We start from the raw sequence: 26,867 nt of genomic DNA on the forward strand, positions 1-26,867 counted from the left end.
CAATCTGGAAATGTCCTTCTACACTTTATTGTTGCCTCTTCAATTACAGTGTGAACACCTTTTTCAGTTTTGGGCCATTGTCTAAAAGCAAAAAAGACACGGCATAAAGTTTAGACATGTCACCATTTTGGCTTCTGGCTGTTTTTGCATTTGTTGTCATTTATGTGGTTTCCCCTCACCTCGCTGATCCAGGGAACAAAAGAGGCCACACGGGTAAAGACTGTGGGCTTCCGTGGAGTATTACAAGCACGTCCATCCACAAAACTGGTCACTCCTTCTACATACCATCTGCCATCACTGCCTTTACAGTTCAGAGGGCCCCCAGAGTCACCCTGGAAGAATAAAGCAGACATCGAGACGCTGGAATATGGTATTTCACACTAAGCATTGAGTCGGGTCCTTACATGGCATGCTGACTTGCTCTCTCCTCCTGCACAGACCATTGTGGTCTTTGCTGAGCTTCCCCACCAGTCACTCTGAGTACAGACACTGTGACCTACCACAGGAAGTAGAGCCTGCTGTAGGGTGGTTGCCTGGGGACCACCAGCTGAAGGGAAAATGACACAAATTGGAATAATAATAGCTGAGAGGTTGAAGAACATGGGTCTATATCGAAAAGTGTCAGCTGAAATATTTCATTTACACAGGGTGCAGTACACCCAACATAAGCGGACTTGACAGCAAGTCTTACAGTAGAGACGACCCCAGCCTGTGACATAACAGGGCTGGTTATGGACAAGAGTAGCACCATACTGCGGCAGACAAGCCAGCTGAACCTTATCATTGATGATGGCACTCTTCTGCAGCTTAAGCAAGGCAATGTCATTCCTGCAACATATAAAAATCAGCTTACATAACAGTTTACTCGGCTGCCGTTCAACTGAAACTTACAGTATAATCATATTTTTGGAGGAAATGTTAAAGCACTGGGGTGATTGTGTTGAGAAGGAACCTACCCACAAGACACACAGTTGTCATTCCACTTGGGATGAATGAACATTTTGTCCACCATGATGGACTGTTCAGATCCCTCTTCCCTGTTCATGTCATGCTCAGCCAGAACGACCCTGTATGTGTGGAATCTGGAAAATAAAAAGAGTAATGTTAGTTAATAACAAGTAGATATAAATGCCGTTACATAAAGAACAACTGTATGCGGAGTCTGTGCTGTGGGAACCTTCACTTAGGTTCATTCTATCTCTTACTGGGAAATTTAATGACTTTTTTTTAAGAAAAGAAAACCCATTTAGCTCACACAATTATTTTACTTTTCAGACAGTTTTTAGCAAAAAATGTCACAGAGAAACTTTTTCTCACGTGATGCAGTGTGCAGCAGTCAACACCCAGTTAGGAGAAATAAGTGTTCCTCCACAAGTGGGGAAGAAAGATTCCAGAGAAACCTATAAGTGAAATAAAATAAAATTAAAAAAACCCTTTTCACTATCTACATACATATAGGCATGTTGTAAAATAAAAAAAGTGTTTGAATGAACTCACCTGCCATGGCCAGCTGTACGGGCGGGCTTCTTCACCATTCACCACACGGCTGGAGTCAGGCACGTAGCTGGGTAAACCACACCCAGACACTTGAACGCAATAAGAGATGGAAGTAAAACTAACAAATTCAGTCAGAGGCTCCTCTGAATGTCTGCCTTGTCTTTATATGTTTTATGTGAACTCACCAGTTGTAACAGTCACGAGAAGGACAAGTGCCAGTTCCATGTCTTATGCATCCAAATGAACTGACCTATCATCTAGAGCTATTTATGGGCAGAGGTCCAGACATCACCAGTCACAACGTGAGAATTTTCTTCCCATTCTCCATATGGTCACACTATATAGCAAAGAAGTCAGATAGCAGCTGAAAGTCAGGTTAAACTGTAATTTATACATTACGTATAACATTTAAACACCCAGTTAACATCAGAAAATGTAAGCGTTATGAGAAATGACTGAATCACTTAATAAAAGCTTATCAAAACACGATCATGTGTAAATTAGGAGGAAAGAAATACATAATTGCATGTTTTTAATTGATTTTGCTTTAAGTCTTGGAGATGACCCCAACATATCTGGGCTGGTTGTAGGCAAAAATAGCCCCAATTAATAATAGAGAGAAATTCAACTTGGTATGTGAATTACAGAAAAAGCTCTGTACCCTTTTTCTAATCTAATTATGTGGGTGCTGAGTTTTATTTTTACTACTGGATCATATCTAGATGACATTGCTATAATTTTAAGTTAAGCTGTAACTGAAATCACTATGTTTAGTGTCATAAATTAAAGAGGAACAGTTAAAACCCCCCATAACATTTTAAAGTCTTACATTTTAAACATAATTTTATCTAAAAGCTCTCAAAAATAGTATTCTGTGTATTTTATCTTTTTTAATCATCTATGTGTACTTTTTCACGTTAAACACAAAATGTTTTTTTTTTTTAATTTACATACCATGATGGTAAAGGTGCAGGAAGGTTTTTTTTTTTTTTTTTTTAAATTTAACAAAGTTTTAAATAGTTGATCAGCACATTTAACAAAGTTAGGAAAATGTACACAGTACAGTTAAAATGCTCTTAATTTAATCAATAGCTATTGAACTTCATGTTATGTAAATAATACATTTTGAAAACATATTAAATTAAAATAATACTTGAATTGAGACAATCTGCTCTATTTGTTCAATGATGGCTTTTTAAATTAAGGTGTTTTTAAAATGAACTGTTCTGGTTTTGCTTTTTAAAAAGTCCTTAAATAACCCCAAAGTTAATTCCTTTTTTAATTTCTGTGCAGTAGTAGAAGTATGTAGGTGGTTCTAAATTTAGAGGAATGTATAGTGTGTTTACAACGATAAAAAACAACATATATTTAAATATGTTATTTATTTGTATTTATTGTTAGTTTAAAAAAAATAATTTCTCCATTCTCCGCCAAACGATGTCGCTGTGATCTCTGTTTTTCTTCCGCCGCAGAAGAAGAAATTGTAGTTTAAAGATGGCGCTACCCGGTGTTTTACTCGTGCGGCTGAAATCCTTGTGCAACATTGGAAAATGTTTTCATGCTGGAGGAAAAACGGCGTCCAACTGGAACAGAGAAATGCGGTGGTACAGGACAAAGGCTCGAAGTTTTCAGGAACAGGGATCATCGTATTTTCAGACTAAACGAGGTCAGTGAAAACGACAGTTAGCTAAGTTGGCTAGCAGCTGACAGCCCGCAGCGGGAAACCTCAAGGACATTCATCGTATATAAACAGTCTTGTTTCCTGTTTCCCTGATGATATAGTGGCTTTAAAACTTTCGTGACTTCTGTTGTGTCTGACCTTTTGTTTTCACTGTTTAGGTAACATCAGTCCAAATCTCCTGGAAGAGTTTCCAGAGCCCAAAAGCCTCCTGAATAACACTGTCTCCAGGTCGCTGGGAGTCAGCGACGTGTCCCAGTTGATCCAGTACAGCTGCACAGAACATGCGGGTGTCAAAGTGAGTGAGCTTAAGTCATGATGGGATGGTTTTGTGGACACATCGTGTCAGTGAGAGCTGATGACTGAAGTCTCTTATTCTTTGTTTGTGCAGAAAGCCACTGTCACTGTGCTGTGGCCGTGCAGGATTGAGGAGGAGGGCTATGCCAACAGGAAGAGCGACGCAGAGCGATTTGCTGCAGCTGCTGCTTGCCTCAAACTCAGAGTAAGAATTCATACTGCAAAACGTGGACCTGCATTAGTCTTGTGTCTTATGTTGTTATTTTCCCCTTCCCCTCTCTTTGTGTAAAGGAAATGGGTGTGATCGGTCCAAACAATCAACTCCCCAAGAGGAGAGCTGGTCAGGAGAGAGGAGGCCTACATACGCCTATGCATAATAAGGAGGATAACTCATGGACAGATAATGACCACACATCTAGAGCTAACGCAGATGAACAAATACAACACCTGCCTCCTGCGCAAGACCCCTCCGGCACCTCTGAAGCTCTTTCCCTATTTCCTCAACCGAAGTCTCTCCTGACTAGAGTCGTCCAGGTGGCCACATCATCCAACAGGATCCGGGTTGGTAGCTTTTACCTCTGCCACAATAAATAAATAGCTACTCGCTTGTAGCTTCTCACACATTCTAAATTAATATCTGTCATTACAGGAGCTAATGCAGTTCAGAACAACAGGAGGGAAGCTGAAGAATTGTCAGCTGACCTTGCGTTGGCCCGAAGAGATGGTGTTCACAGCCACGGCAAACAACAGAGTGACAGCAGAGAAGAGAGCTGCAGCACTTGCCTGCATGAAACTGAAGGTAGAAATGACATTGGATACATAGTGTACTCATATATGTCAAAGCTGACATACTAATGTATATATGTATATATGTATGTATGTATGTATGTATGTTACCTGGTTTAGGAACTTGAGTTGCTGGATAAAAACAACAACCCGCTGACTCATGCCAAGTACCACCGTGAGCAGGTGAGGGAGGCTGGCGAGAGGGAGAGACGCCCCTTCCCACTGGAGATCCCAGAATACTTGGAGAACCATATGAGAGAGTATCTTGCACAGGTCAGTTCCCATCTGACCTGTGATAATGTGAAGAGCGGTTGAATTTATTTTATACTAACTACATGGACACACTTCTGTCTATAGGGAACTAACTCTCTATAGGGAACGCAACTAGTATAGTAGTAACTAATGATTATCAATTAATATTGATTAGAAGATGTTAGAAATGGTCAATATCTTTTTCTGACAACTTGTCATCATGGCCTGTATATAGTTTTATTAAAACCATTAAAATATCATGCGGTTTAATGTTTGGATGTCCACATAGTCGATCGTCATATTTTTGGCCTGTGACCCTTGAAAAGTACATAATATATAATATTTTTGGCCTTTTTAGACTTTTTATTCCACAAAGTAAGTAATAGTAAGATTTCACATTTTTACAACATTAGCCTCTGCAGTAGTGGTTGCTAATCTTCCTGGAGTCCACTTTACCATTGCTTTAGGCCTAGTAGCAACATATGCATATATATTTTATCAAAACTAATGTTCGGTCTGTCCAACAGTATCCTGTTGCAACAGAAGTACAGAAACTCTGGGAGGAGGAAGAAGCAAAAGGACAGCAGACGAACCAGGAGGATGAAGAAGAGGAAGACTTTGTAACTGACGCCATCACAGGCAGGCCATACAGACCTTTGTCCAAACAAGAGACTCAGGAGCTCAACACCCGCCTGCAGGAGAAGTGGGAGAAGGCAAATCCAGGACTGAGTGTGGAGCTTCCCGTTGATGCCCACCGTCAGCGAGTGGTCTCTCAAGTGAGGTCCTCACGAGTGGTCGTGATTGATGGAGAAACAGGATGTGGAAAAACGACTCGTATCCCGCGCTTCCTGCTGGAGGAGAGCGTGAGAGGTGGGGAGGGAGCCGAGTGCAACATCCTGGTGACCCAGCCGCGCCGGATCAGCGCTGTGTCCGTCGCCCATCGTGTTGCTCATGAGATGGGTCGAGCTCTGAAACACTGTGTGGGATATCAGGTAGACACTTTTTTTCTTTTTTTTCTTTTTTTTTTAATATATATATAATTGGATAAAAAGGGATACCGGTGCTAGATATTCCAGCTTCTCGGTAATTAACATTTTTTGCTTTTCTTTGTCTGATGTAATAATAAACTAAATATCTCTTGGGATTTTTGAATGTTTGTCAGGCAAAACAAGCTAAAAGACATTACTTCCGGCAATAGACTGTTTTTCTGAATTTTAACCGCAGAAACCTTTTTTATAATTTTTGAGTTGCCTGGTTTTCATAAAATTATTTACATTGCATACATTATTTACACTACATTAACACTTTGAATAAGTTGTGCTGGATACTACTTTGTTCAAACGACCTAATAAAATCCCCAGTATACTTTTGGAAGAGAACATTTCAAATGTTCTAAAATGCAGATTGCAAAGTGCATAAGTCGATCAAGATTATATAGTAATATGTCTGTTCCTAGGTGAGACTTGAGAGCCGACCTCCAGAGCAGAGCGGAGGAGCCTTGCTCTTCCTCACAGTCGGTGTCCTGCTAAGGAAGCTTCAGTCAAATCCCACCCTGAAGGGAATCAGCCATGTGGTGGTGGATGAGGTGCACGAGAGGGACATAAACACAGACCTGTTGCTGGCCTTACTGCGGTCAGGTTTGAAGGAGAATCCTGACCTACGAGTGGTGTTGATGAGCGCTACAGGAGACAACCAGAGACTGGCCAAGTACTTTGGAGGCTGCCCAATTGTGAAGGTGCCAGGGTTCATGCATCCAGTGAGGGACAGATACCTGGAGGATGTGTTGAGAGAGATGGGACGCCGACAAATTCAAGAGCGGATGGAGACAGAAACACGAGTGAGACTCAAGTCTGATGTTTTATAAACATTCTTTTTTTTTTTTCTGTGTCTCAATTTGTTTTTTATCTTGTTGAAGGGAGGAAGAGACGATGTTGCCCCAGATCTAGATTTAGTAGCTGATGTAATCGAGCACATTGACAGACATGGAGAGCCAGGTAACTTAAACACAATATCTGCCCCACATTTTATTTATTTATTTTTTATTACTTTTTATTTATTTATTTATTTATTTTTTAAGCCATATTTAAGACATATCAACTGTTTTTGCTTGTGTTTCAGGGTCGGTGTTGTGTTTCCTACCTGGATGGCAGGACATCAAGACAGTTCAGGAGAATCTTAAGGCGAAGCCACACTTTTCCTCAGGCTCACAGATGATCCTGCCCTGTAAGAAAATTCAGACATATATGTGTAGACCAGACTTTGGTCTTCAAAGAATTTGTTTTCCCAGATTTAACTAATTTATTATTTCTTACATTTTTGTGTCAGTGCACTCAAGTTTATCAGTGGCAGACCAGCAGGCCGTGTTCCAGCGCCCCCCAGTGGGCAAGAGGAAGATTGTGCTCACCACCAACATTGCTGAGACGTCCGTCACCATAGATGACATTGTTCATGTGGTGGACACGGGAACTCACAAAGAACAGAATTATGACACACAGACAAAGGTTGGTGTAGCATGATCAACATTAAATCTGTTTAAATGTGCGTTTTACGCTTTAATTTTTGATGGATTTATGTAAAACAAATCAAAACTCCAAAATGTTGGTTTTGCAGGTCTCCTGTCTGGACACAGTTTGGATATCCCGATCAAATGTCACTCAAAGAAAAGGGAGAGCAGGACGATGTCAGCCAGGACAGTCCTACCACCTTTTCCCTCGAAAACAGCTGGATTCCATGACTCTCTTCCCCATCCCAGAGATCCTGCGCACCCCGCTGGAGAGTTTAGTAATGCAAGCCAAAATCCACAGTCCTAACTGCAAGGTAATGGAAGTGCTTATGTAGATTTCTTTACGCATTATTTTGTATATTTCCTCACATGTTAAGTTTGTTCTTTGTTTGTTTGTATTAAGGCTGAAGATTTCTTATCTCAAGTGTTGGACAGTCCAGACCAAGAAGCTGTGAGAGATGCTGTCAGGAATCTACAAGATATAGGTGAGTGACTCTCAGGACCTTATTGGTTTTACATGTTCATTCATCTCTGTGAAGGATTCAACTGATGTGTTTAGACTTTTTCTTTTCCTCAGGAGTTCTTGACAAGACGGAAACCCTGACACCTTTAGGGGAGCGTGTCGCCTGTATGTCATGTGACCCTCGGCTGGGGAAAGTACTGGTCCTCGGTACCATGTTCAGATGTGTTCTGCCCATGTTGTCTGTAGCTGCCTGTCTGACCAGAGACCCCTTTCACAACAGCCTGCAGAACAGAACACTAGTCAACAAGGTGAGATGTGTTTATTGATCCGTTCAATATTTATCATTTCAGACATAATAAACTAACTCTTATTCTGTCATCTGTGGCCATTTTGTCCAGGCTAAAGAGATTCTCAGTGGCTCCAGCTACAGTGACTACTTGGTGTTTAGTAGAGCTATATTGGGCTGGAAGAGACTTCAGCAGGAGGGTGACCGGGAGGAGAGGGATGAATATATGGACACAAACACTCTGTCGAGGGCCAGCCTTCGATTCATCAATGGTAAGTTAAAAACAGTCTGAGAATTTAGGAGAATCTGTAGAATGTCCTGAGCTGTTTTAGGTTACCTGGCTTTCTCTAGTAGGAAAGAATTTAATTTAAAAATGATACTGAAATTAAAATGAAATTGAACTAATATCAGACTTTATCACTTCATCACATCATCATTGTGGCATGACAGTTTGCTTAGATTTAGTTTTTTTTCTTTTAGATGTTAGATTAAATTATATTTTGTAAAGCTGGATGTAAAATAATCTCATCTCTAACTTGACATTACTTATCTTATGTTAAACCTTTCCCTTGTTTATCTGTCACCGTACAGCACAGCTTCTTGTTAGTAGGTGGGATTTATCAGGTTGCTGAAAGAGTAAAGGCTTCAAGCAAAGAATGTTCTTGTCTTAAATTTTTTTCTTGTTAACTTGCCTCACAAAATGCATCCTGCTCATTTGTGGTTGCTACAGGTCTCATCTCCCAGTTCAGTGAGAACCTGCATGAAGCTGAGTTGGTTTCTCGAGCAAGCGATTGCCAGCGTCAGAGTTCTCTCTACAACGAACACAGCAACCAGGATGAGCTGCTTAAAGCAGTGTTCCTCGCTGGACTTTATCCTAACCTTATTCAGGTACACTGCAACTTCTCACAATGGAAATTGAACAAGGTTCTCTAGACTATTTCTTGGTGTGCTCCATCTCAGAATTATGTGGAAAAGTATTTATTATAGTTGTTTCATTTCATGGAATATTATACTAATTTATTTTTTTTCCCCCAGGTGAAGAAAGGTGTTGTGATCAAAGGACGCTTTCGCCCCAACAGTATATCTTTTCGCACCCTCAGTGGACCAGTGCTGCTTCATCGCTCCACAGTGAACAGGTCTGCACATGCTCCACAGTCAACCACATCAAGTGTTGACTAAGATCGTGTGTTTAAACTCTACTTGTTCCTTTGTTTTGCAGAGGAAAACAGGATCTCCCCAGTCGCTGGTTGACGTTTTTCAGCGCAGTCAAGTCCAATGGGAATGTTTTCATTCGGGACTCTTCGGCAGTCCACCCGCTCGCACTGCTGCTGCTCACAGACTGTGATATCACAGAGACAGGTAGCATGTTTACTGCTGTTCATACGACAGCCTGCCCTATAAATCTCTTTTAAGCAATCAGTGATCACAACACCAGACCTATTGTTAAGTTGCCTAAACATTTGAGGTCTGCATCAAGGCTTATCTGGTCCTATATGCTAATTCTTTAAGTCATATAATTATATGTAAATGTACAATGCTGGCTTTTATCACTGATTTTCTTAAGGAAGAAATCATAATCCTGTTTGTAGCACGCAATTCTAAAAACGGAAAGCCTAATTCATAATTGATTATACAAAATGCTGCAGGTGCATCTCTAAGTATAGTATTTTATTATTTATAGTCCTTTATTTCTAGACTTAAATCCTCCAAATTCCACTAAAACGTTGTTTTTCTAATATCCCAGTAAATAGAGACAGAGTTCAAGTGTCATTTCCTGGACGCTCTCTGGTGCGCTGCGAGCTGTCCGTTGAAACGTGGGAGCTGCTGTGGGAGTTACGCACCTCCATTCAGACCATGCTGTACCGAAACCTCTGTAACCCCAACAACGCAGACATCAACTCCTCTCAAGATGGAAGACTCATCTCCCTACTTGTGGAGTTGCTCAATAATACAGACGCAAACCCTTTTGCTCAGGATCTCAACAGTGACGGTGAGGTGGACTGATGACCATGAGCATTTTTTACATAAGCAAGTTGGAGCTGCTGGGTGGTACAGACAAACCCAAAAGATTATTGGGCCTTTTTTTCTGTTTTTGTTGACATTTTGAGTATTTAACACTGCACCCAACAGGACAGAACACAAATCCACAGTGCACTGTTATCTACTGCTTTTTGAGATAAGTGATGAGAGGTTTCAGAGAAGAGATTTCAGTGGATTACGGATGATGGTTTATTAATATTTGCTTTCTGAAAAGCAGAAGTTGAATTTTACTCTAATGAGTAAGGACAACAGAAGACTGGGTAAAGGTCAATGACACAGACTGCATGTTGTAAATGTCATATTTATTGTAATAAATATTTACATGCCAGTGCAAGGGAAGTGATTAGTTGTTTTTTGTTTTTGTTTTTTTCACTGCACTAAATCACAGAACCGCAGAAAGTTTTGTTCCTTTTGTTTATGAAAAATCCTTCATAAACTGCATGTGAAAGCTGGTCAGGCGTTTCAGTAATTCCTCCATGATGTCCACAGTTGGCAAGATGCAAAATCTAAAAAGACAAAGCTGAGTTACTGATTTAAGGTGTCTATTAGCTCCGTATGACTATGATTACAACCAGTGTCCTTGTGAAATATGAAATAAAGCTTAATCTTTATCAAACCATTGTTTACTTACTAAGGTTAGGGTTAGACTTCACTTCAGACTACTGTCAGTAAAGTCTGGTATTTAGGCTAATAATGATGATGATGATGATGGTTAAATTATGTGCAGAATTATACCTGATGTGATAAGTGCCCTCCTTCTGTCCGTACTCACTACCCGGTTTGGTTAACACGCCACCCTCTTCCAGCAGTCTGCTACAGTAGAACATGTCCGGCTGCATTCCTGCCTTCTAAAAATAAGCAAAAGCAAAACCCGGTGTAAAATTCAGACCACATTTTAATTCACATGAAACAATTGAACTGATAATTCCAGAGATGCCAGTGTTAAACTGTAACCTTGGCTTTCTGAATGGCCTTAGGTGGAAGGTGCAGTCTTGGAAACACAAATGCTCCTCCTTCCACTGGATGGCAGCTGAAACCTGGCAGACTGTTTACAACCTCAAAGGCTCTTGCATTATGAAGCAGTGTGGTTTTAATGTGCTGTGTCTCCTTCAGAAGAGAGAGTTAAAGACAACAAATGATCAAACTCTGGGCTTGAGTAAGAAACGCAGGGCGCAGATTTGCACTTCCTACCATATTATAAAGGGGATGTGAGGGATCTCCTGGTTGCGGCGGGTCCACCATCAAATCCAGGGCAATCTGAGCCAAGACAGGTGCACAGCTGTCTTTGGAAAACAGTGTGTAGACATGCTTCATAACAGCAGGGTCCAGATTTACCAGTTCTACATATCCACCTCGCAGACCACACCTCATGGGAGACACAAAAGCTTGCAGTCACTTATGGACACTGACCAAATAAATTTACCACAAAAAAAAAAAGAGAGTTCACTCTTTACAAGTGTTATCTGGTAAAACAATTTCACCACGAGACTTTCCAAAATCAAGAAAGAACTCTCCAGCCAGTTTTAGCCAAATTCAAAATTCAAAAGTCATCAGGATGAAGAGCTTACTCTCCCAAGAAGCCTTTGGATGCTGAGTAGAAAGACGCCAACTCCACTGTATCTGAAAGAGGAGGACCCATCTCTCCCAGAACCCTCTTGTAGGAGAAAAATTCCTTTTCCCCATAAATATATTCCTGATAGACCTGTGGAGGACAGCAAGGAACCACATATCAATTTACACATTTAGTCCCATTATGCTTGGCCAGAGGATGAAACGTTAAGAAAGCTACCTCATCAGCCAGAAGGAAGAGCCTCTGCTCGGAAACAAACTGAATAACCTCTTGTATTGACTCCCTGCTTTGAACATGACCTAAAGGCAAAGGAGCAACAACCGCTTGATACATTACTCTTTGATACAAAAACACTCTTATACAGTATCCTAATGGGATTTCACTACCTGATGGGTTGCCGGGGTTGATGACGTACAGAGCCACAGGGTTACAGATCCCCTTTGCAGATTCCAGAGCTCTATGCAGCTCCTCAACCTGCAGCTTCCAGCCCTGTTCCTCATTGAGGTAATAGGGAACAATAGCTGCTCCTACTTGCATTAAGGACATAATGGTAGTGGCGTGACATGGCACAGGAATCAGCACACCTGTTCTGGGTGAGGCGCTGTTGTTCACCAAGAGTTTAAGAAGGTTCTAGTGCACACAGGAAAACACTGTGGTAATTTGAATGTGGTGATTTGCAGGAGGAACAATTATAACATTTATACAATATGCCTGCAATATTGACCATTACCGTGATTGACCACTGGGAGCCTGGGCTAATATAGATGTTTTGAGGATGAGATAAAACTCCACCATCTCGTCTTGTTATGAATTCAGAGAGCTTGTGCACTATATCAGGTATACCTGAAGCAGCAGTGTAAGAACCTGTAGATATAAGATAGATTCTGGTTAACACTTACAAAGCAGACAGATAAAATTATAATTGAGCTTTTCTTTTTTTTTTTCTTTATTTCTATTATGTGTAACATTTCGGTATTATGTATATAAATATTACTTTGGCATACATAGGGATATTGTATCTGTAAATGTCATTTTTCCACCACTCTGAGCTCATCATACATGACTCCATTCACCTCCATTGTGTGGAAATGACATGCAGGGAAGGAGATAACCCCCCCCCCCCAAAAAAAAAAAAAATGAAAATTTATATTTACTGTGTTATTTATAATTTAGGTTTTACATTTTCATCTTCATATCACAATCGCCCCTACCTACACTCTCTCCAGAACATGCCCCAAGCAACCTCCGAGCCCTCTGCTTGACATCCACAGGCAGTCTGTTGCTGCTCATAAGCTCAGGGTAAAGGCATGCTGCAAGAACCTGCATAAAATGAAGACACACAGTGGAGCCACTCATATAATCCAGCTCAGATGAGCAAGAAAATCACAGGTTTTCATGTGCAGTATAATATCTTTGAAGGGTTTAGATCACCTGTCTGACGAATGACAAAGGTTTTAAACCTGCGCTGTGAAGATCACCCGAGGAGACATCTATCACTTCTGTATATGGTTTTCTTTCTCCCTGTGGACATGTCACGTCCCACATATCAAAACCCATGGGACGTTTTACTGTAGTATTCAAATATTGAAATGTTACTGTGCATTTTGTCTTTACCTGTTTGAGCTCTTCTTTGATTTGTCTTGCTCGCCCCAAGAGAACTCCAAAGCCTGACTGCTTCATGTTCCTCACATGTGGGCACACTTTCTCCTGCAGAGTGGACATCTGTCCAAGGTATTTTTTTTTTTTACCTTTCAATCAGATCAGCAGCTGTGTTGCACTGACCTGTGCTGAATTGTGTCTGCTATTAAACATGTTGCAAGTTCAAATATTTGCATGGAAATGGATTTACAAGTTAAAAATACACATGAATGAAATGTGGTAATATGTGCCTTATTAACCATTATGTTAGTGAGGTTAATGTGCTACTGGCATGGTATCACATTATCCTGTTCTACAACGTATTTATGAAACACCAGCAGTGCAAAAATAAACACCTTCGTTGAACATTAACATTTAGTCCTCATGGTGCATGACATGGCTTCTCTCAGTCTGCGCTGTTCTACAAAACATTATATTCACGTCCTGACAGGAATTTGAATTAGTGAAAAGTTTAGTAATATATATATCTATATGTATAAAGGCAAAACATTTGGGAGTTACTGACAAGTTAGATAAAACTGGAACCTTGGCATGAAAAAACAAACGGCCTGACCGTTTGTCTCCCTCATCAACTACTGAAGTGCATCGCCCCCCAAGTCTTCACAAAGTCAATAAATCAATAACAGTTGCTGCCTGCTAAAGTTTGAACTATTAAAAAACAACCAGCTACCATGGCTTCAATAATCCTCACCCTGACTCCCTGTTAGTCTTAGGATATTTTAGAACTATTACATGTTTGTTGTTCTATGAAAATATCTACATATTATACTGCATACGGCTACGGGTAAAATGAATTTTAACAGTGGTGTATCCTGCTTTATCTCTTTATGTTAACAAAAAAACAATGAATTCACTTTTATTTAAATTTATTTGGGGAAAATACAATAGTATATGTCAAAAGAGACATGCTGGTAAGAAACTACTCAGAGGGTGGTTTCAATGCTATAGACTTCAGAACTCTTAATCAGATGTTCAAAGTCAACTGGATTAAACAGTCACTTCTACAGGCGGGCGACACAGTTCCTTGGTTTATTATCCCCAAACTAGTGTTCCATAAATGTGGTGGCCTCTATTTCTTATTAAGCTATGATTTTACATGTTATACATTACACATTAAATTAGTAAAAGTTTCATAAACATGCCCTGGAAAAACTGGCTACAACCTTTCTCCCCATAAATGTATTTATAGGCACCACAGCCCAACTCCTGTCCCTTTTTTAAAACAGCATATCAAAACACTCAGAGGTAAGAAATACTGCAGAGCTGAAGATGAGCAGACTGGACATTTTACACTCCAAATGTTACAATAAACACATAAGAAATATTTTAACATCTAATAAAGTTTTTGTTTTCCTTAAACACTCTTTTCTGTTATGTTGTGTTAATCATATTTTTTAATGCTTTTATACTTCTTTAGCACTATCAAAAAATGTAAACAGTAATTTTATGTAGTTTTAGTCAATTGTTATGTTTGTCAACTGTTGTTATAAATAAAGTTTGAAAAAAAATCTTCACCTTTACAATACACTGCGGTACTTACATATAATTTATGCTATTTGACAGGGATATCAGCAACGAATCCCACCACAGAATTGTGTTTTTGTAAAAAACTCAATTTAAAAAAAAATAGAAACAGATATATGTAATATTTATCTACGATTTTTCTGTTGGTGAGATGCGTTTCGGGACATTTCTATCAGGTCCGATGTTTCTCCACGGAGATAAATAAGAGACGTACCCCTCTACTTCCTGTTTTCTTTTTCTTTCGTTCCGTGTGTGCTTGGGTTGGGTAGATATGGAAGAATTTGCGAGGCTAGTAGAAAACCATATCCTTCTCGTGAAGAAACGCACTCTCCTCCTTTACCGGTGGACCGTATAAACCACACAGAAGCAGCGGGCAGCAGTAGCACCTGCTGCGGGGCTCCAGATACCCTCATTCCGCCTCTGGTGCCCGCGACATGGCTCTCAGCTCGGGCGGCTGGGTTCCTCCAGCCCCGGCCACTGCCTCGTCCCAACAGGCTTCATGCGGCGGGCCTGCGCCAACGGCTTGCTGCAGTACTGTATTAATGTCAGTCCGTGTTTCGGTGTGTCATTCCGGGATCAGGCCCCTGTGTCTACCGGGAGCAGGCAGCGAGGCTCTCCGGCTTCAGCTGAGCATGGACCCGAGCCGGGCCGGAGAGTTCCGACTGGCACTGAGAGATACGAGCGGAAACCGCAGTGTGGTGAGACTTCACACATCCACCTGTGTGTTTATAAGAAGTGCTGTCGTTATCCGCTCATAGATGTTGGTGATGAGGCACCTTACCGGATCATACAGATGTTTTATATCAACCTGGGCCTGTACACGCCATTTTATGGAGCAGTCGCCCAGAGATGTGCAGCTCCAAACATTAAGATTTGAGGATAGAGTCACATTAGATCTGTGTTAATTCATATCTAAATGATTACAAGTGGCTGCACCTCCACCCAAGACATATGTGTAATTAGATTTAGAAAAATGTCTTTCCTTCTTGATGTCCTAATTCCATACCATATCTGTAGATCAGTGGTTATAATCTTACAGTGTACCCTACATGCTTTAATAAGCCTCACAGCTATTTGACTTCCAAATACTGTATACTTTAACTATAAGGGTTTTCAGTGTCCCTTGTGTTTTAGCTTTCCCATAACCACTGCATGTTTAGTTTAATTTATAATGTGTCATAAATAACTAAATAGAGCAGTAGTGAGCCGAACACACACATTGTTTTTCAGCTCCTATTGTTTTTATTAATTCATCCGTATACTCTATTTAAATATTGAATTGTTTTGTTGAAGTTAGTTACTTGCCTCTGAAGTACCCGCACCAGACACCTGCCAGGCTTATTAGGGCTCCACCCAATATATGCATTCCATCGACCTGTTGACACACCCCATGCTTCCTCGTCAATTTTTGAATATATACACACACATACATTCACACTAATACAGAGTTTCAGCTGACGTACAAACATTCTCATATTATCCTGAAAAATCTTTTGATACACTTAATTCATCTTCCCCACAATCACTGCAAGCTGGCCAGGCCCTGATGCAGCAAAGCAGGCCCAAATCATGATGTTTCCTTCATCATACGACTGGGATGATGTTTTCATCATGATACACAGTGACTTTTTTTTTTACACCAGATGTAGTGCTGTGTGTTTTTTTCAAATAGTTCAATATAGTTTCATCAGTCCACAAAACATTTTTGCTTTGACATGACTTTGTAACCTTTTTCCAGCTTTATGTAAATCATCAATTCTTCTCTTTTGGCAGTTGTTTTGAGGTCATAAGTGTTCACATACTGTTTCCACTTGCACTGTGAGTTTTTTATGGTTGTTATCAATGAAGACATGAAAGATCAGGATTCCAAAACAAAATTTCAATGTTCCAGGTTCACATACTTGTTCTTGCTACTCTGTATGTATATACATATATATGTACTCTCTTGCTGCAGGCAAATCCCTCTTTGCTGTCTATGTTCTCTTCATTACCACAGAGAATTTCTGAGGACAAATTACGTGCTTAAAATCTTGGTGCTGCCAAACACTCTCATTTATGTTCCCCTGTGTGACTTAGGATTTCACTTAAATTATTTCCTTTCTCTACAATAAGTCTTTCAAAGTTTACTGCATTTTGCACCAACATATTGTACTGTATTCATGATCATGCTAAATTTAATCTTCTAATCACTGTATTTGCTTATTTTTAATACCTCCTTTATTTACCAAGGACTGGAGGAATGTAATTGTGGAAATTCTTTTTGGATTGTGGACTTCACAAAACAATCAATTTGAAGATGACACGTGCCACATTATAACCTCCTACATATGGACATTTTCCTTTACTCCCAGTTTATTGCAGAGTTTGACTTGCGTTCGGTGCACTATGAGGTCAAGTCTCCTCGTTGCCATGAGATGCGTCTTTCTGCTCCACCCCACGACTGCATCCGCTTTAACTTCCGCTGCGATCGTGAAGCTGAGGAGTGGGCCACAGTGGTGATGTCATCACTAAGAGAGGCACATAGAGGTCAGTTTGACAAGACTTCCTTTTTTTCCTTTAAGCTGCATTTACTATGACCCATAGGTTTTTGGTTTGTTTTCTAATTAAAAATATCAAATTTTAGATATGAAGCTGGATAATGTGGTTAACAAATATGTATTAAAGTACTAGTTATTAACACAAACAGAAAATAGCTGTATCTTATAGATTTATAGATGATGTCACTTATTCTAACAACATAGCAGTATGATACCTTGAGATTAGACTATTCATATTGGTTGATATTTATATGTCTATCTTTCTGTGGCCTTAAAATAAATGGGATAAAATATATGCGAAAGGTTTCAAGAGGTGCCACTTCTTCCCCCTCAAACTGAGGTAATATTGAGAGAAATAAAATACTGTTGTCCTCAGACATAAAGAGATTTGTTGCATTATACCTTGATAAATGGGTACATAGTTCAGAAACACACTATTATTGCCAGTGTTTAAAATAAAAGAACCAGTACTTCAGGTGCTTCTATGGGTGGTGCAGGTCAAAGCTGTGTGAGCAAAATCAGCATTAAGTGTGCTGCCTGGACGAGGTAAGAAAGCTCCTGCAAGGATCTGTCAAGGTAGAGTCAGTAAAACATTTAATTACAGAAGAGCACAGAGACACTGCATTGAGACTTTATTAGCTTAATTATAATGTCTCTAAAGTTAAAAAAAAAGGATTGGTGACCTTAATACACCCACTATTAACATGTTGCTGATGCATATTTTGGGCTTTTATCAGTAAAGTGTAGCCTGAATAAACACTGAGATGAGTTGATTTTGGATTGTGTTAGACAACCACATTTCAAGCACTTGTGTTTCTCTCCTGACAGTTGCAAATATTAACACGTATGACTCAGATGGCAGACAGAACCACACGCCAGCAGCTATGGAGCAGTGGAGCTCAGCCTCACTGCCACTCACTGGTGGGTATTTCTATTTACCGACGTGTTTTTTCCTTTTTCTTTACCCAAAACATGTTCTCAAAATGTCATTCTTAATAGCTGCCACTCTTGTTTTTTTTTTTAGAAGAGGTATGCTTGGAGCTTGCCAGGGCGATTGAAGCAGGTGACACTCAAGCAGCTTCACAGCACGCGTCCGCTCTGGCTCGACAGAAAGCCGTGCTGACGATTCAGCCATCAGAAAAAAACTACGCAGACGGAGAGATCAGGTGAGAAGTGAGAAGTGTGCGGCTGAAGAGACTTAGTCCTGGTCATCATGGCTGGTGTGTCTGATTATATGTGTTTGTCACTTATAGTTCCCTATCTGTGTTGCAGTTTAACTGTAGTGGTGGAGGATGTGTCATCATCCTGTTGTGTCACAGTGAAAGTGTTCCCCTACATGACTGTGGCTGCACTCAAGCAACAGGTTAGGAAGCGGTCATTTAACCAGCAATGAAATGAACAAATCGCACCGTAGCTGCCGTAACTCCATTGACTCCCTCCGCTCTTGTTCTTCTCCAGGTGTTTCTTGAGTACGGTTTCCATCCTCGCGTGCAGCGCTGGGTGATCGGTCAGTGTTTGTGCACTGAGCCCAGGTCTTTGGCCTCCTATGGGGTGCAGAAGGATGGTGATACAGCATACCTCTACCTGATCTCTGCGCGACAGGCCCGCATAACCCGGCAGCTGTTCCAGCAGGACCTAGAGAGCGCCCTCCTTGCCCCACCTCTCCCCCCAGGCAACGGGCCAACCTCGCAGGATTGGAGGGGTTACAGCACTCTGCCCTCAAGGCTGCCCCACAACAACCAGGGTCAGTTCTCTTTATGTCACAGTTTCTACAGACATCATTAGCACAGTGATGTTTTGTCATTTTGGTTTTGACTCTGGTGAATTTTGAATATGAGGTTAAAAGTTCAGCCTTTGAGTTCTACATGTTTTTTGAATCTGCTTACATCCATAATGTCTCAGGAGTGTAGGACTCAGCCCTTTTTATTCATAGGTCCCCAGACAACACAGTAGGACAGTGACTCTAAACATACAGCCAGAGCAGCAAGTAAAACATTTTAAGATCAAGCAGACCAAACACTGCAGTGCTTTGTGTTGGCCAAATTAGTCATCTGGCCTCAACCCATCTGATCATGTGATCAGCTCGCTGACAGCCAGACCAGAGGCAAAAAATCCCAGAAGCAAGCGAGATGTGAGGCCCAGCAGAACATTACCACAGCAGATGTCTGTAGTCAGTCATATTACTAATGTTACACAAGATTACTTCAGTTGTTAACAGTAAAAGGGATAAGACTCCTTTGTTATATTACAGTATATGTATTGTTTCTAAGTCGAGTTTTGTTGTGTGATTTGTGAAACACTGAAAACCTGTGAATGTTATTATTATTTTTGTCAACTTCTGGCAGCACAGGTGGAACAAGTGATAGACCAGGTGACATCAAAGACGTCCTTGACATTGAGAATCTGCAGCTGAATGATCACACCAACAAAGCCAGTAAAACACAGGTATGTCAGCAGTTCACACTGTGAAGCACCTAAAGTTTTGTCTGTTATACCTAGAACCTAATAACTGGTCTGTTTTCATAGTGTCAGTTCAGCTGAAATCTGTGTCACTTCTTGTCTTCTCAGCAGACAGAGTGGGCTTGTCCCTCATGCACTTTCATCAACAAGCCGTCGCGACCAGGCTGCGAAATCTGTGCTACAGCCAGACCTGACACACACATCCAGCAGGTACTGCTCAACACCCCACAGTCACTACCTTTGTACTACTCCTCTTAACATTTCCCCTCAGTGACAGTTGCTGTTTCTTTTTTTTTTTTTTTTTTTAATCCCTCACAAAGGAAAAAGAAAGGAAAGACGACCGAGGGGAGTCTGGCTTGAGCAGCAGCTGACTGCCCATCATCAATGTGCGGTTGCCATTTCTCACTCAGTCTCACACACACATACACACACACACACACCGAGAGTGAGGATGCCAAGTCCGCCACCTACATATTTACAAAATACTCATATAAAGACTGTCAAATGCACTGAGAGTCCTCTGACAGCTCACAGCTGAAGACTGGAGCGTTGGAATCGCTGTAGCATGACACAGAGGCTCAGACAAAGACCCGCAGACAGAGAGCGTCAGCTTTGACCCTTGATATGGACATAAGCATCCCCTACATCTTAATTTGGCCTGATCTTTTTCTTTATTTTAATTTATTTTACAGGGTGTGTGTATGTGGTGCAAACAACAGACGACCTAATATTTATTTTATGGGAGAGAGATGTGAAGTCCTCTGTGTTGCAGCTAAAGATGAGGGAATGTTCTACTTTCAGTTTCTACCAACTGTGAAGTGAGAGGAAAAGTGAAGCCTCGTGCAACAAACTGTTCAGTTTAACTGTATCATCTGTTGGTGCCAAAATTATATTGAAAGGTTTTTAAAAAGGAAAAAGCAAAAAAAAAAAAAAAAGCTACAGCTGAAAAGAAAAGGAATGTCAAGTTTACAGGGTTGTCAAGTGCTTTTATTTTTTATAACATATTATGTGTATTATTTTTAACAATAAGCCTTGAGTAACTGATGTACATTTTAGCAGTTGATCTATTTCCTCTGAGCTGTGAGAGAAACGTATTGATCTGTTTTCAGGACATAATACTGTAAAAACTTGCATTAGCTCAATAAACATTACGGAACTAGATAGATCCTGTTTGTTTATCCTGTGGATCCACTAAGATTCACGGATGAAATTCTACAATAGGTTTGGATTAAAGTTAAATTTAATCTCACATCTGTGATACCCTGAATTTAACAACAATTAACAACTTTGGGGATCTAACTTTTACTCTTTCGTTACGCAAGTTAGCATTTATACAGATCTCAAATGTTTAATCCACTCAGTAGATGTGCAGGATATCTTCCCAGCTTCCAGATGATTTATTCAAATTATACTAGCACAAAGCTGAGGTTAACATAATCAGGATTTAATGAGCCCAAAGTACCACTGTGCCAAACAGTCTCACTGAGTCTCAAGCAGAGCTTTAAACCTTAAATGTATCAGTCACTTGATGCAGGACTTGTTTCTCTTTTTGCTCACAGTACATCTGTTTGGAGTCTTATTTTGTCTTTTGTAATCCATGACCCAAATGATGAAGCGTAGTAGTAAATAGTACATTTTGAATTACTGAATCAACAGAGATTCATGCTTTAAAATATCCAAACCAAACAGATCTATTCTTTTTATTTTGGCATTCATAAATAGGAAATAAACATTTCAAAACAAGTATAAAAGAAATTTACATGTAGTAACAGCTTGTTCAACAGAAGCAGGTGTAAGGTCTTAAAACCAACCAACTGGTTTTAAGACTGTTCACCTTCAGAACAAACCATGTTGGTGCTGTCTAAACTTCCTCCACCATTACCTAACTGACAGATTGAAAAAAAAAAAAAAATAAAAAACTGCCATAATATCATTAGACATTCAAAAAAATCATTAATTCCAATCTTTATTACAGAATGCAACTAAGGCATGACGTGATAGTTACTTGTGAAAAGATCGTCCCCTCTCAGCTTAACCATCTGTGAATGAGATGTATAGTAAAAAGTCAATTCTGCTTAGTTTAAAAAGAGAATCAGTTTCTTCTCCAGAGTTTGAAGAACGAAATACTTGAAGTTGATGTTGAAATATCAACAGAACCGTACTCTTTCAAAGTCCGCTATAAATATTCCTCTTCACTTGTCACATTTCTGCAGTAAACACAAACCTGAGAACACCTCAGGGGGTTTTTCTCCCACTGAAACAATTCGATGATCCTGTATGACTGGCATTTATTTCCAGAAAAGGATGTTCCAAAAAAGCAGCCAACATGGGTAGACCAGCAGGGCTATAAGTGGGTAAACCAGTGAGCCGTACAAGGAGTGGTCCAGGATGCCCTGTGAGATGACTGACAGGTAGAGCAGCCAACCTTCTTGGAAGCTGACAGGCATTTCCTGCAGCTCTTGGAAGAAAAACACAGAAAATAGGAGTGTGCAGGCCGGGCTGAGGATGACCAAGATGAAGGCAGACAGGACTCTAAGAGAAGAAGTAGAGAGTTAAGTATTACCTCCATATGACAAGCTACAACAGACGAAGCACCGGTTTGGTTCTTACTTGGGTACGTGGGGCGTGACGAAGGCAGCCACAGGCACCAGAGTGAGAGCCAGGATGAAGCCCAGGGAGAAGTTGATGAGGGCGGTGCAGCCGAGCAGCACGGCCAGATATAGCACCGCAACCAGCTTCAGCACTTTCCAGCCCTGCTCCGTCCCCTCACCTGCCAGGAGTCTGTAAGAAGATGACAAACGGCTAACTCGGTAGCATCCCTGCTTCCCACTGATGTGTCTTGTTTTTTTCTGCTTTTGAATACATGCATGTGTACTATATGGTCACATTTGGAAACTTTGTTTGCTGAGTAAGAGACAAGTGCTCACAAAAGATCATTTGTACATAATATCGAGTGATATCTCAGAAAAATGTCCCAAAGTGAGTTTTCTATGCACATCACTGTGCACGATCAGCTTGGAATACGGCTCACGTTAACATATACTGTATAAAAATAGAAATATGTTGTACATATAGGTGTTGGTACCTACCTATGTGTGTTATGAGGTAAGGCCAAACCTGCCGTGTAAATGGCTATAGCTGTCAGAACCACAGCCTCAGTCTCAGATACTGGGAAGTGTTCAACAGCCATGTCCTGAAAACGGATGGGCAGGATATACAGAGCTACTCCAGTGAGATGACTGATCACCAGTGGAGTCAGCACAGGCAGCACCTCTGGACTGGACTGCTGGAAGGAAGCAGATTGTATTCAAAGGGTGACCCACTTAACCTAGATACTTACATTGCTCCTATATTCTTAAGATGCATTTTACCTGCTCAATATCAGCGACTCCATCTTCTGTCCTTTGTGGTGGAGTCACAAGTTGAACCCAAAGGTCTAAGGCCTGTGGTATAGTCAAGGTAAACTACAACAATCAATTACATAGCAATAGCAACGAACAAACATTAAAAAGTGAGTTTCTGATGAGGCTTCTGATGGATGTTGAGAGGATCTGCCAGGAGGAATTGGATAAACTGCCTAAACCAAGGTGTGGGAACGTTGGAAAGACTTATCCAAAAATAGAGCTGTAGCGGCTTCTGAATTAAGAATTAGGGGGCTAGATACTCCACAATGCAGTAAAATGTGCACAAAGGGAATATTTTGAGACTGTACAGAAAAGGTTTGAGTAATAGTCAAACAAAGTCACATAACGGTGAAAGGATACACGAAGCAGCAGGATGACGGCGAGCAGTCCAAAGGCTGGCATGTAGTAGCCAATGGAAACAAAGTGAGAGAGTGATGGCATGAGGTAGAAGAAGTAGGACTGGTGCAGACGCTCCAGGAGGTTATTCAGCTTACGATACATTCCTTCCAGAAGCCTAAAGGATCAAGACAAAAGAAAGAACCGGCCTGTAAGAATCAAATCTACCTCTAAAGCCATTAGAATAAAATGCAAGAACACTTGCTCTGACCTGCCAATGGTGGTAGTGTCAGTCTTGAACTGGCGGAAGCTGTTGATGCCCTTGATGGTGGCAGCCTCGATGTGATAGCGCAGGAACAGGCCGTGGTCCCCCCAGGGTCGCCCACTGGCTTGCTTCATCACCATCAGCATCATGGTCTGGACTGCATGGCTGTAGCCTGACACACTGTCCCAGTCATTCCTCTGCAGCTACAGAAAGAAAAGAGAAATAAAATAATAAATATCCTCAGCAACCTCAAGTATGTTTCAGGTTCACTAAACATGGCAGAAGAGAAAATGTGCCTTTACCTTGCCCTGGATGGTACAAAGAACTCCTATCTTCTGGCAGAAGGCATAGAAGAGGTTAGCTAAATCCAAGTTGGGTAACTGGCCATTGAGTCCTTCCAGTACCAGGTCCAAACTGGTGATCACATCACTGCTGAGCTCCAGGGACAGAGCAGCCTGTATTGATCCTCCACGGCCCTGCAGCGGAGACCAGTCCATTCCTAGACAAACCATTACCATTTGTATAACCGAAAAAATTGAATTGAGAAACCACTGCAAAAAAAAAAAAGCCCTTGAATGTTGTTGACTCCAAAATTTAATGACAAATTGCTTTGGTTTGTAAGTAGAATGATCTTGAAAGCAGATGATCACCTGTAGTATTGGTGTGATGGTAGCCCTCCAGCCACGCCTGCATGCCAATCAGATCATGCTCATTCACCAGGAAGATGATGTCTTTGGCCCAAAAAATCTGATCTATTGAGGAAAATGTAGTTGATGGTCCCATAAATTCATGTCATTCAGATGTTGTTAAATTATATGAAAAGCAGAGGGCAGTGGGTGCGGTACTCACTTCTGAAGTACTGTGCCAAGCCAAGCAGCAACCCCACAGCCTGGTTGTTGTTATCGCCTGGGCTGCAGGGGGCACTCAGCACCAAGGCTTCAGTCCGCGGCGCTCTAGGGGCCCGAAGAATCCCATATACATTTGTGCCTTTTACCAACTGAAAGGAAAGAAATTGGTGTGAAATAAAGAAGAGCAACAGGAGACTCATTAAAAATAACATCAAATAATCTAAAAAATGGCCTTAAGACAATTTAGTGTCTTTCATCAGAAACTCACATATCTCTCTTTGTTTTCATCAGGAAAGGGCAGCTTACGAGTGAAGCTCTGAGTAAACACTTCTAGCCCCCGAGCCTGCATGGTCTTCACTAACCAATCCACAGGCATCCCACTGCACAGAAAAAAATCTGGTCATATTACAGCACTGAATTGAGGCAAAATAACAAAAACTACATGACTCACTATGGTGCTACCTCCTAATGCATGTTTACAGTCTTTTTTCCATTTGAGCTGCATGCTACTTACTCTGCCTTCTTTTTATGAGCTGCAAACTCCCTGCCTGTGGCCAGCGCCCTCTCCCCTGCTGGAAACCGCTCCTCCACCATGGTAGACCCCATAGCATTCTCTGACATGTAGGTCCTCAATGTGAATGGCTCAAAAGCTAATCCCATGAACCAGGCCACGCCTGCCATGTAGCAGACCATACTAACACAAAAAAAGATGGAAATGATAGAAATCATTTTAGTTTAGACACGAGAATCAATGGTGCTTTTGAGAGTTCAGTGATGGCACATTAAGCTTTCAGTAAGTAAAATCATTTCGATCTCACAGTAAATAAAGGCCATAGACTACCAGGGTCATTAGATAATGCTAAAAACTTACCAAATTGGGGCATTGAGACGAGTGAGCAGGCTGATCAATGCCTGTCTTCTGTTTGGGTCAGATAGCAGTCCCATGTTCTTTCTGTTGAAACACAGTCCCGAGGTCTGGATACACTGGACCCTGAACGCAGCACACACACAGTTACTGTGACTATCCCACTGTCAACTATCTACTTAACGCTAAAATCTATGAAAGCATATCACTTAAGAGAGCAACAAGAATCTCGAGATTATAACGAGATGTATATGAAAGGGTCTATATTACACTAATGCTATTTTATGGGTTTCCATAATGTTCTCCATCCGAGATGAGAAATGTTTTCTCTGCCACCCATTGTCAAACCATCTATTGACAAATGAAGTTAGCTTGCTGCTAGCTAAAGCTGGTAGCTAGCAAATTGACATAGTAATATGCTACAATGTTTTACATTACCGTTCTCTGTGAAGAACAATTTATAGCTACGTGGTTGACTTATGAATATTTCCCGAAATATGTATAAATCCTACCTCTTTCCAGTGTACAACTGGTCACATCCACCTGCAGAGATGGGGTAGCCGTCGGTAAATGTTTTCTATTTCCTTGTTCCTGCGGGAACATTAATGCTGCGGACCCATTTCCGGTCCGGAAAGCGCAAACAAAATAAAATAAATCGAAAATGATAAAATAATTTAAAATATAATAAAAAGATAGTTAAAGAGTGTCAAATAGATTTTTTTATCTTAGCTTAAAACAGCTTTAAACTACTGGCTGCATTACATTACATTATATTCAAATTCTAATTCCGTATTTTTCACACATCTGGTGAATATATAATATATAATATATAATATATAATATATTTTTTTTACATTAAGAACTTGAGTTTCTACCGATTTCACTACTATAATCTAACGGTGCTGGTGTAAACATCATCACAGTACATTAAAAATTTAGTTTTAACAGCGGATCTAATAACTTGTACTGTTAAATTTAATTATTTCTTTATGTTATTATCCAATTTATTTGACAAAATTGGTTAGAAATTGCCTTAATTTTTGATGACTACAAAGGCCGTTCTGATTTTTCTATTTCTAAGTTCAGTCTCCAGATGTGGTAGTAGTACTCAAATGCTTGATGTTAGTGCAAATACTTGCCTAAAGTATCTGCATTTTACTCCAGTACATGGTGTGCAATTTACTTAAAGTACTGAAATAAGAAAAAAATATTTTAAAAAGTATTGTACTTGCTGTTGACCAAATAAAATAAAACTCTCAATTCCTTTGACAAACCCCTGAAGCTAAAACTAATGGCAAAGAAAATGTATAGTTATTAATAAAAATAAGGATAAATTGTTACTATAGAGACATTATGTGCACTTAAAAAAGCACAGCTGGTAAAGGAGAACCTGATTTCAATACATCAAAATTAGTTTGTAATATTTTACATTTCTAATCTACATGTGTAAAAAGTAACCAGTAAGTAAGTTGTCACATCAATGTATTAGAGTAAAAAGTAAAATAGTTCCCTGAGTGTTAAAGTGGAGTAAAACTAAGTAATAAAATGGAGAAATTGAGATGCTCGAACTACTTGAGTAAACATACTTAGCTACTTA

General features: G+C 40.4%; 5 protein-coding genes across 7 annotated transcripts; 2 read left to right on the top strand and 3 right to left on the bottom strand.

Moving 5' to 3' along the window:
• Window positions 1-53: 53 nt before the first annotated feature.
• On the bottom strand, window positions 54-1,722 carry LOC113172379 (chymotrypsin-like elastase family member 3B). Its single transcript, XM_026375320.2, has 8 exons — window positions 1,683-1,722; window positions 1,498-1,586; window positions 1,318-1,400; window positions 957-1,082; window positions 692-828; window positions 405-547; window positions 180-332; window positions 54-81 (listed from the first exon to the last, which is right to left on the bottom strand). The coding sequence occupies exons 1-8, from the start codon at window positions 1,720-1,722 to the stop codon at window positions 64-66; spliced, it is 789 nt and encodes a 262-aa protein (XP_026231105.1). The 3' UTR covers window positions 54-63.
• A 1,269-nt stretch (window positions 1,723-2,991) lies between these two features.
• Window positions 2,992-9,955, top strand: dhx30 (DEAH (Asp-Glu-Ala-His) box helicase 30). Its single transcript, XM_026374937.2, has 19 exons — window positions 2,992-3,163; window positions 3,337-3,473; window positions 3,567-3,677; window positions 3,764-4,033; window positions 4,122-4,271; window positions 4,379-4,531; window positions 5,038-5,502; window positions 5,967-6,347; window positions 6,426-6,504; window positions 6,629-6,733; window positions 6,836-7,011; window positions 7,121-7,327; window positions 7,417-7,498; window positions 7,591-7,784; window positions 7,875-8,034; window positions 8,493-8,650; window positions 8,798-8,898; window positions 8,982-9,121; window positions 9,507-9,955. Exons 1-19 carry the CDS (start codon window positions 2,992-2,994, stop codon window positions 9,764-9,766), a joined length of 3,501 nt encoding a protein of 1,166 aa, XP_026230722.1. The 3' UTR covers window positions 9,767-9,955.
• A 128-nt stretch (window positions 9,956-10,083) lies between these two features.
• LOC113172111 (alanine aminotransferase 2-like) lies at window positions 10,084-13,187 on the bottom strand. Its single transcript, XM_026374938.2, has 11 exons — window positions 12,987-13,187; window positions 12,804-12,893; window positions 12,584-12,692; window positions 12,103-12,236; window positions 11,759-12,002; window positions 11,592-11,671; window positions 11,371-11,504; window positions 10,994-11,168; window positions 10,757-10,909; window positions 10,538-10,650; window positions 10,084-10,308 (listed from the first exon to the last, which is right to left on the bottom strand). Exons 1-11 carry the CDS (start codon window positions 13,092-13,094, stop codon window positions 10,218-10,220), a joined length of 1,431 nt encoding a protein of 476 aa, XP_026230723.1. The 5' UTR covers window positions 13,095-13,187; the 3' UTR covers window positions 10,084-10,217.
• Window positions 13,188-14,776: 1,589 nt separating this feature from the next.
• LOC113171815 (SHANK-associated RH domain interacting protein) lies at window positions 14,777-20,487 on the top strand. 2 transcript variants are annotated; one of them, XM_026374541.1, is made up of 9 exons: window positions 14,777-15,253; window positions 16,907-17,081; window positions 17,921-18,013; window positions 18,117-18,258; window positions 18,365-18,455; window positions 18,551-18,836; window positions 19,443-19,537; window positions 19,661-19,762; window positions 19,873-20,487. In XM_026374541.1, exons 1-9 carry the CDS (start codon window positions 14,990-14,992, stop codon window positions 19,921-19,923), a joined length of 1,299 nt encoding a protein of 432 aa, XP_026230326.1. In that variant the 5' UTR covers window positions 14,777-14,989; the 3' UTR covers window positions 19,924-20,487. The 2 variants fall into 2 exon arrangements, with proteins under 2 accessions (XP_026230326.1, XP_026230327.1); XM_026374542.1 differs by having other exon boundaries at window positions 19,664-19,762.
• On the bottom strand, window positions 19,965-25,855 carry gpaa1 (glycosylphosphatidylinositol anchor attachment 1). 2 transcript variants are annotated; one of them, XM_026374540.1, is made up of 13 exons: window positions 25,783-25,855; window positions 25,277-25,396; window positions 24,920-25,099; window positions 24,674-24,785; window positions 24,407-24,554; window positions 24,208-24,309; window positions 23,860-24,056; window positions 23,564-23,760; window positions 23,317-23,470; window positions 22,924-22,995; window positions 22,642-22,835; window positions 22,163-22,333; window positions 19,965-22,084 (listed from the first exon to the last, which is right to left on the bottom strand). In XM_026374540.1, exons 2-13 carry the CDS (start codon window positions 25,348-25,350, stop codon window positions 21,841-21,843), a joined length of 1,845 nt encoding a protein of 614 aa, XP_026230325.1. In that variant the 5' UTR covers window positions 25,351-25,396; window positions 25,783-25,855; the 3' UTR covers window positions 19,965-21,840. The 2 variants fall into 2 exon arrangements, with proteins under 2 accessions (XP_026230325.1, XP_026230324.1); XM_026374539.1 differs by having other exon boundaries at window positions 22,642-22,838.
• Window positions 25,856-26,867: the final 1,012 nt, after the last annotated feature.

The sequence above is a fragment of the Anabas testudineus genome, chromosome 17, assembly GCF_900324465.2.
Source record: "Anabas testudineus chromosome 17, fAnaTes1.2, whole genome shotgun sequence".
In the NCBI taxonomy this organism is placed as follows: Eukaryota; Metazoa; Chordata; class Actinopteri; order Anabantiformes; family Anabantidae; genus Anabas; species Anabas testudineus.

Excerpts from the sequence above, each read along its gene's own strand:
- dhx30 (XM_026374937.2), top strand. The coding sequence starts at position 2,992 with ATGGCGCTACCCGGTGTTTTACTCGTGCGGCTGAAATCCTTGTGCAAC. Across the intron at positions 6,505-6,628 it reads TGACAGACATGGAGAGCCAG|GGTCGGTGTTGTGTTTCCTA; the intron begins GTAACTTAAACA and ends CTTGTGTTTCAG. Across the intron at positions 7,785-7,874 it reads ACAGAACACTAGTCAACAAG|GCTAAAGAGATTCTCAGTGG; the intron begins GTGAGATGTGTT and ends CATTTTGTCCAG.
- gpaa1 (XM_026374539.1), bottom strand. The coding sequence starts at position 25,350 with ATGGGACTGCTATCTGACCCAAACAGAAGACAGGCATTGATCAGCCTG. Across the intron at positions 24,310-24,406 it reads CTTGGCACAGTACTTCAGAA|ATCAGATTTTTTGGGCCAAA; the intron begins GTGAGTACCGCA and ends TTTCCTCAATAG. Across the intron at positions 22,996-23,316 it reads CCGTCATCCTGCTGCTTCGT|GCCTTAGACCTTTGGGTTCA; the intron begins GTATCCTTTCAC and ends ACTATACCACAG.
- LOC113172379 (XM_026375320.2), bottom strand. The coding sequence starts at position 1,722 with ATGGAACTGGCACTTGTCCTTCTCGTGACTGTTACAACTG. Across the intron at positions 829-956 it reads GACAACTGTGTGTCTTGTGG|GAATGACATTGCCTTGCTTA; the intron begins GTAGGTTCCTTC and ends TATATGTTGCAG. Across the intron at positions 333-404 it reads AGAGCAAGTCAGCATGCCAT|GGTGACTCTGGGGGCCCTCT; the intron begins GTAAGGACCCGA and ends TTATTCTTCCAG.
- LOC113171815 (XM_026374541.1), top strand. The coding sequence starts at position 14,990 with ATGGCTCTCAGCTCGGGCGGCTGGGTTCCTCCAGCCCCGGCCACTGCC. Across the intron at positions 15,254-16,906 it reads CGAGCGGAAACCGCAGTGTG|TTTATTGCAGAGTTTGACTT; the intron begins GTGAGACTTCAC and ends CTTTACTCCCAG. Across the intron at positions 17,082-17,920 it reads ACTAAGAGAGGCACATAGAG|TTGCAAATATTAACACGTAT; the intron begins GTCAGTTTGACA and ends CTCTCCTGACAG.
- LOC113172111 (XM_026374938.2), bottom strand. The coding sequence starts at position 13,094 with ATGTCCACTCTGCAGGAGAAAGTGTGCCCACATGTGAGGAACATGAAG. Across the intron at positions 11,505-11,591 it reads TCTTCCTTCTGGCTGATGAG|GTCTATCAGGAATATATTTA; the intron begins GTAGCTTTCTTA and ends TGTCCTCCACAG. Across the intron at positions 10,651-10,756 it reads AGGCCATTCAGAAAGCCAAG|AAGGCAGGAATGCAGCCGGA; the intron begins GTTACAGTTTAA and ends GCTTATTTTTAG.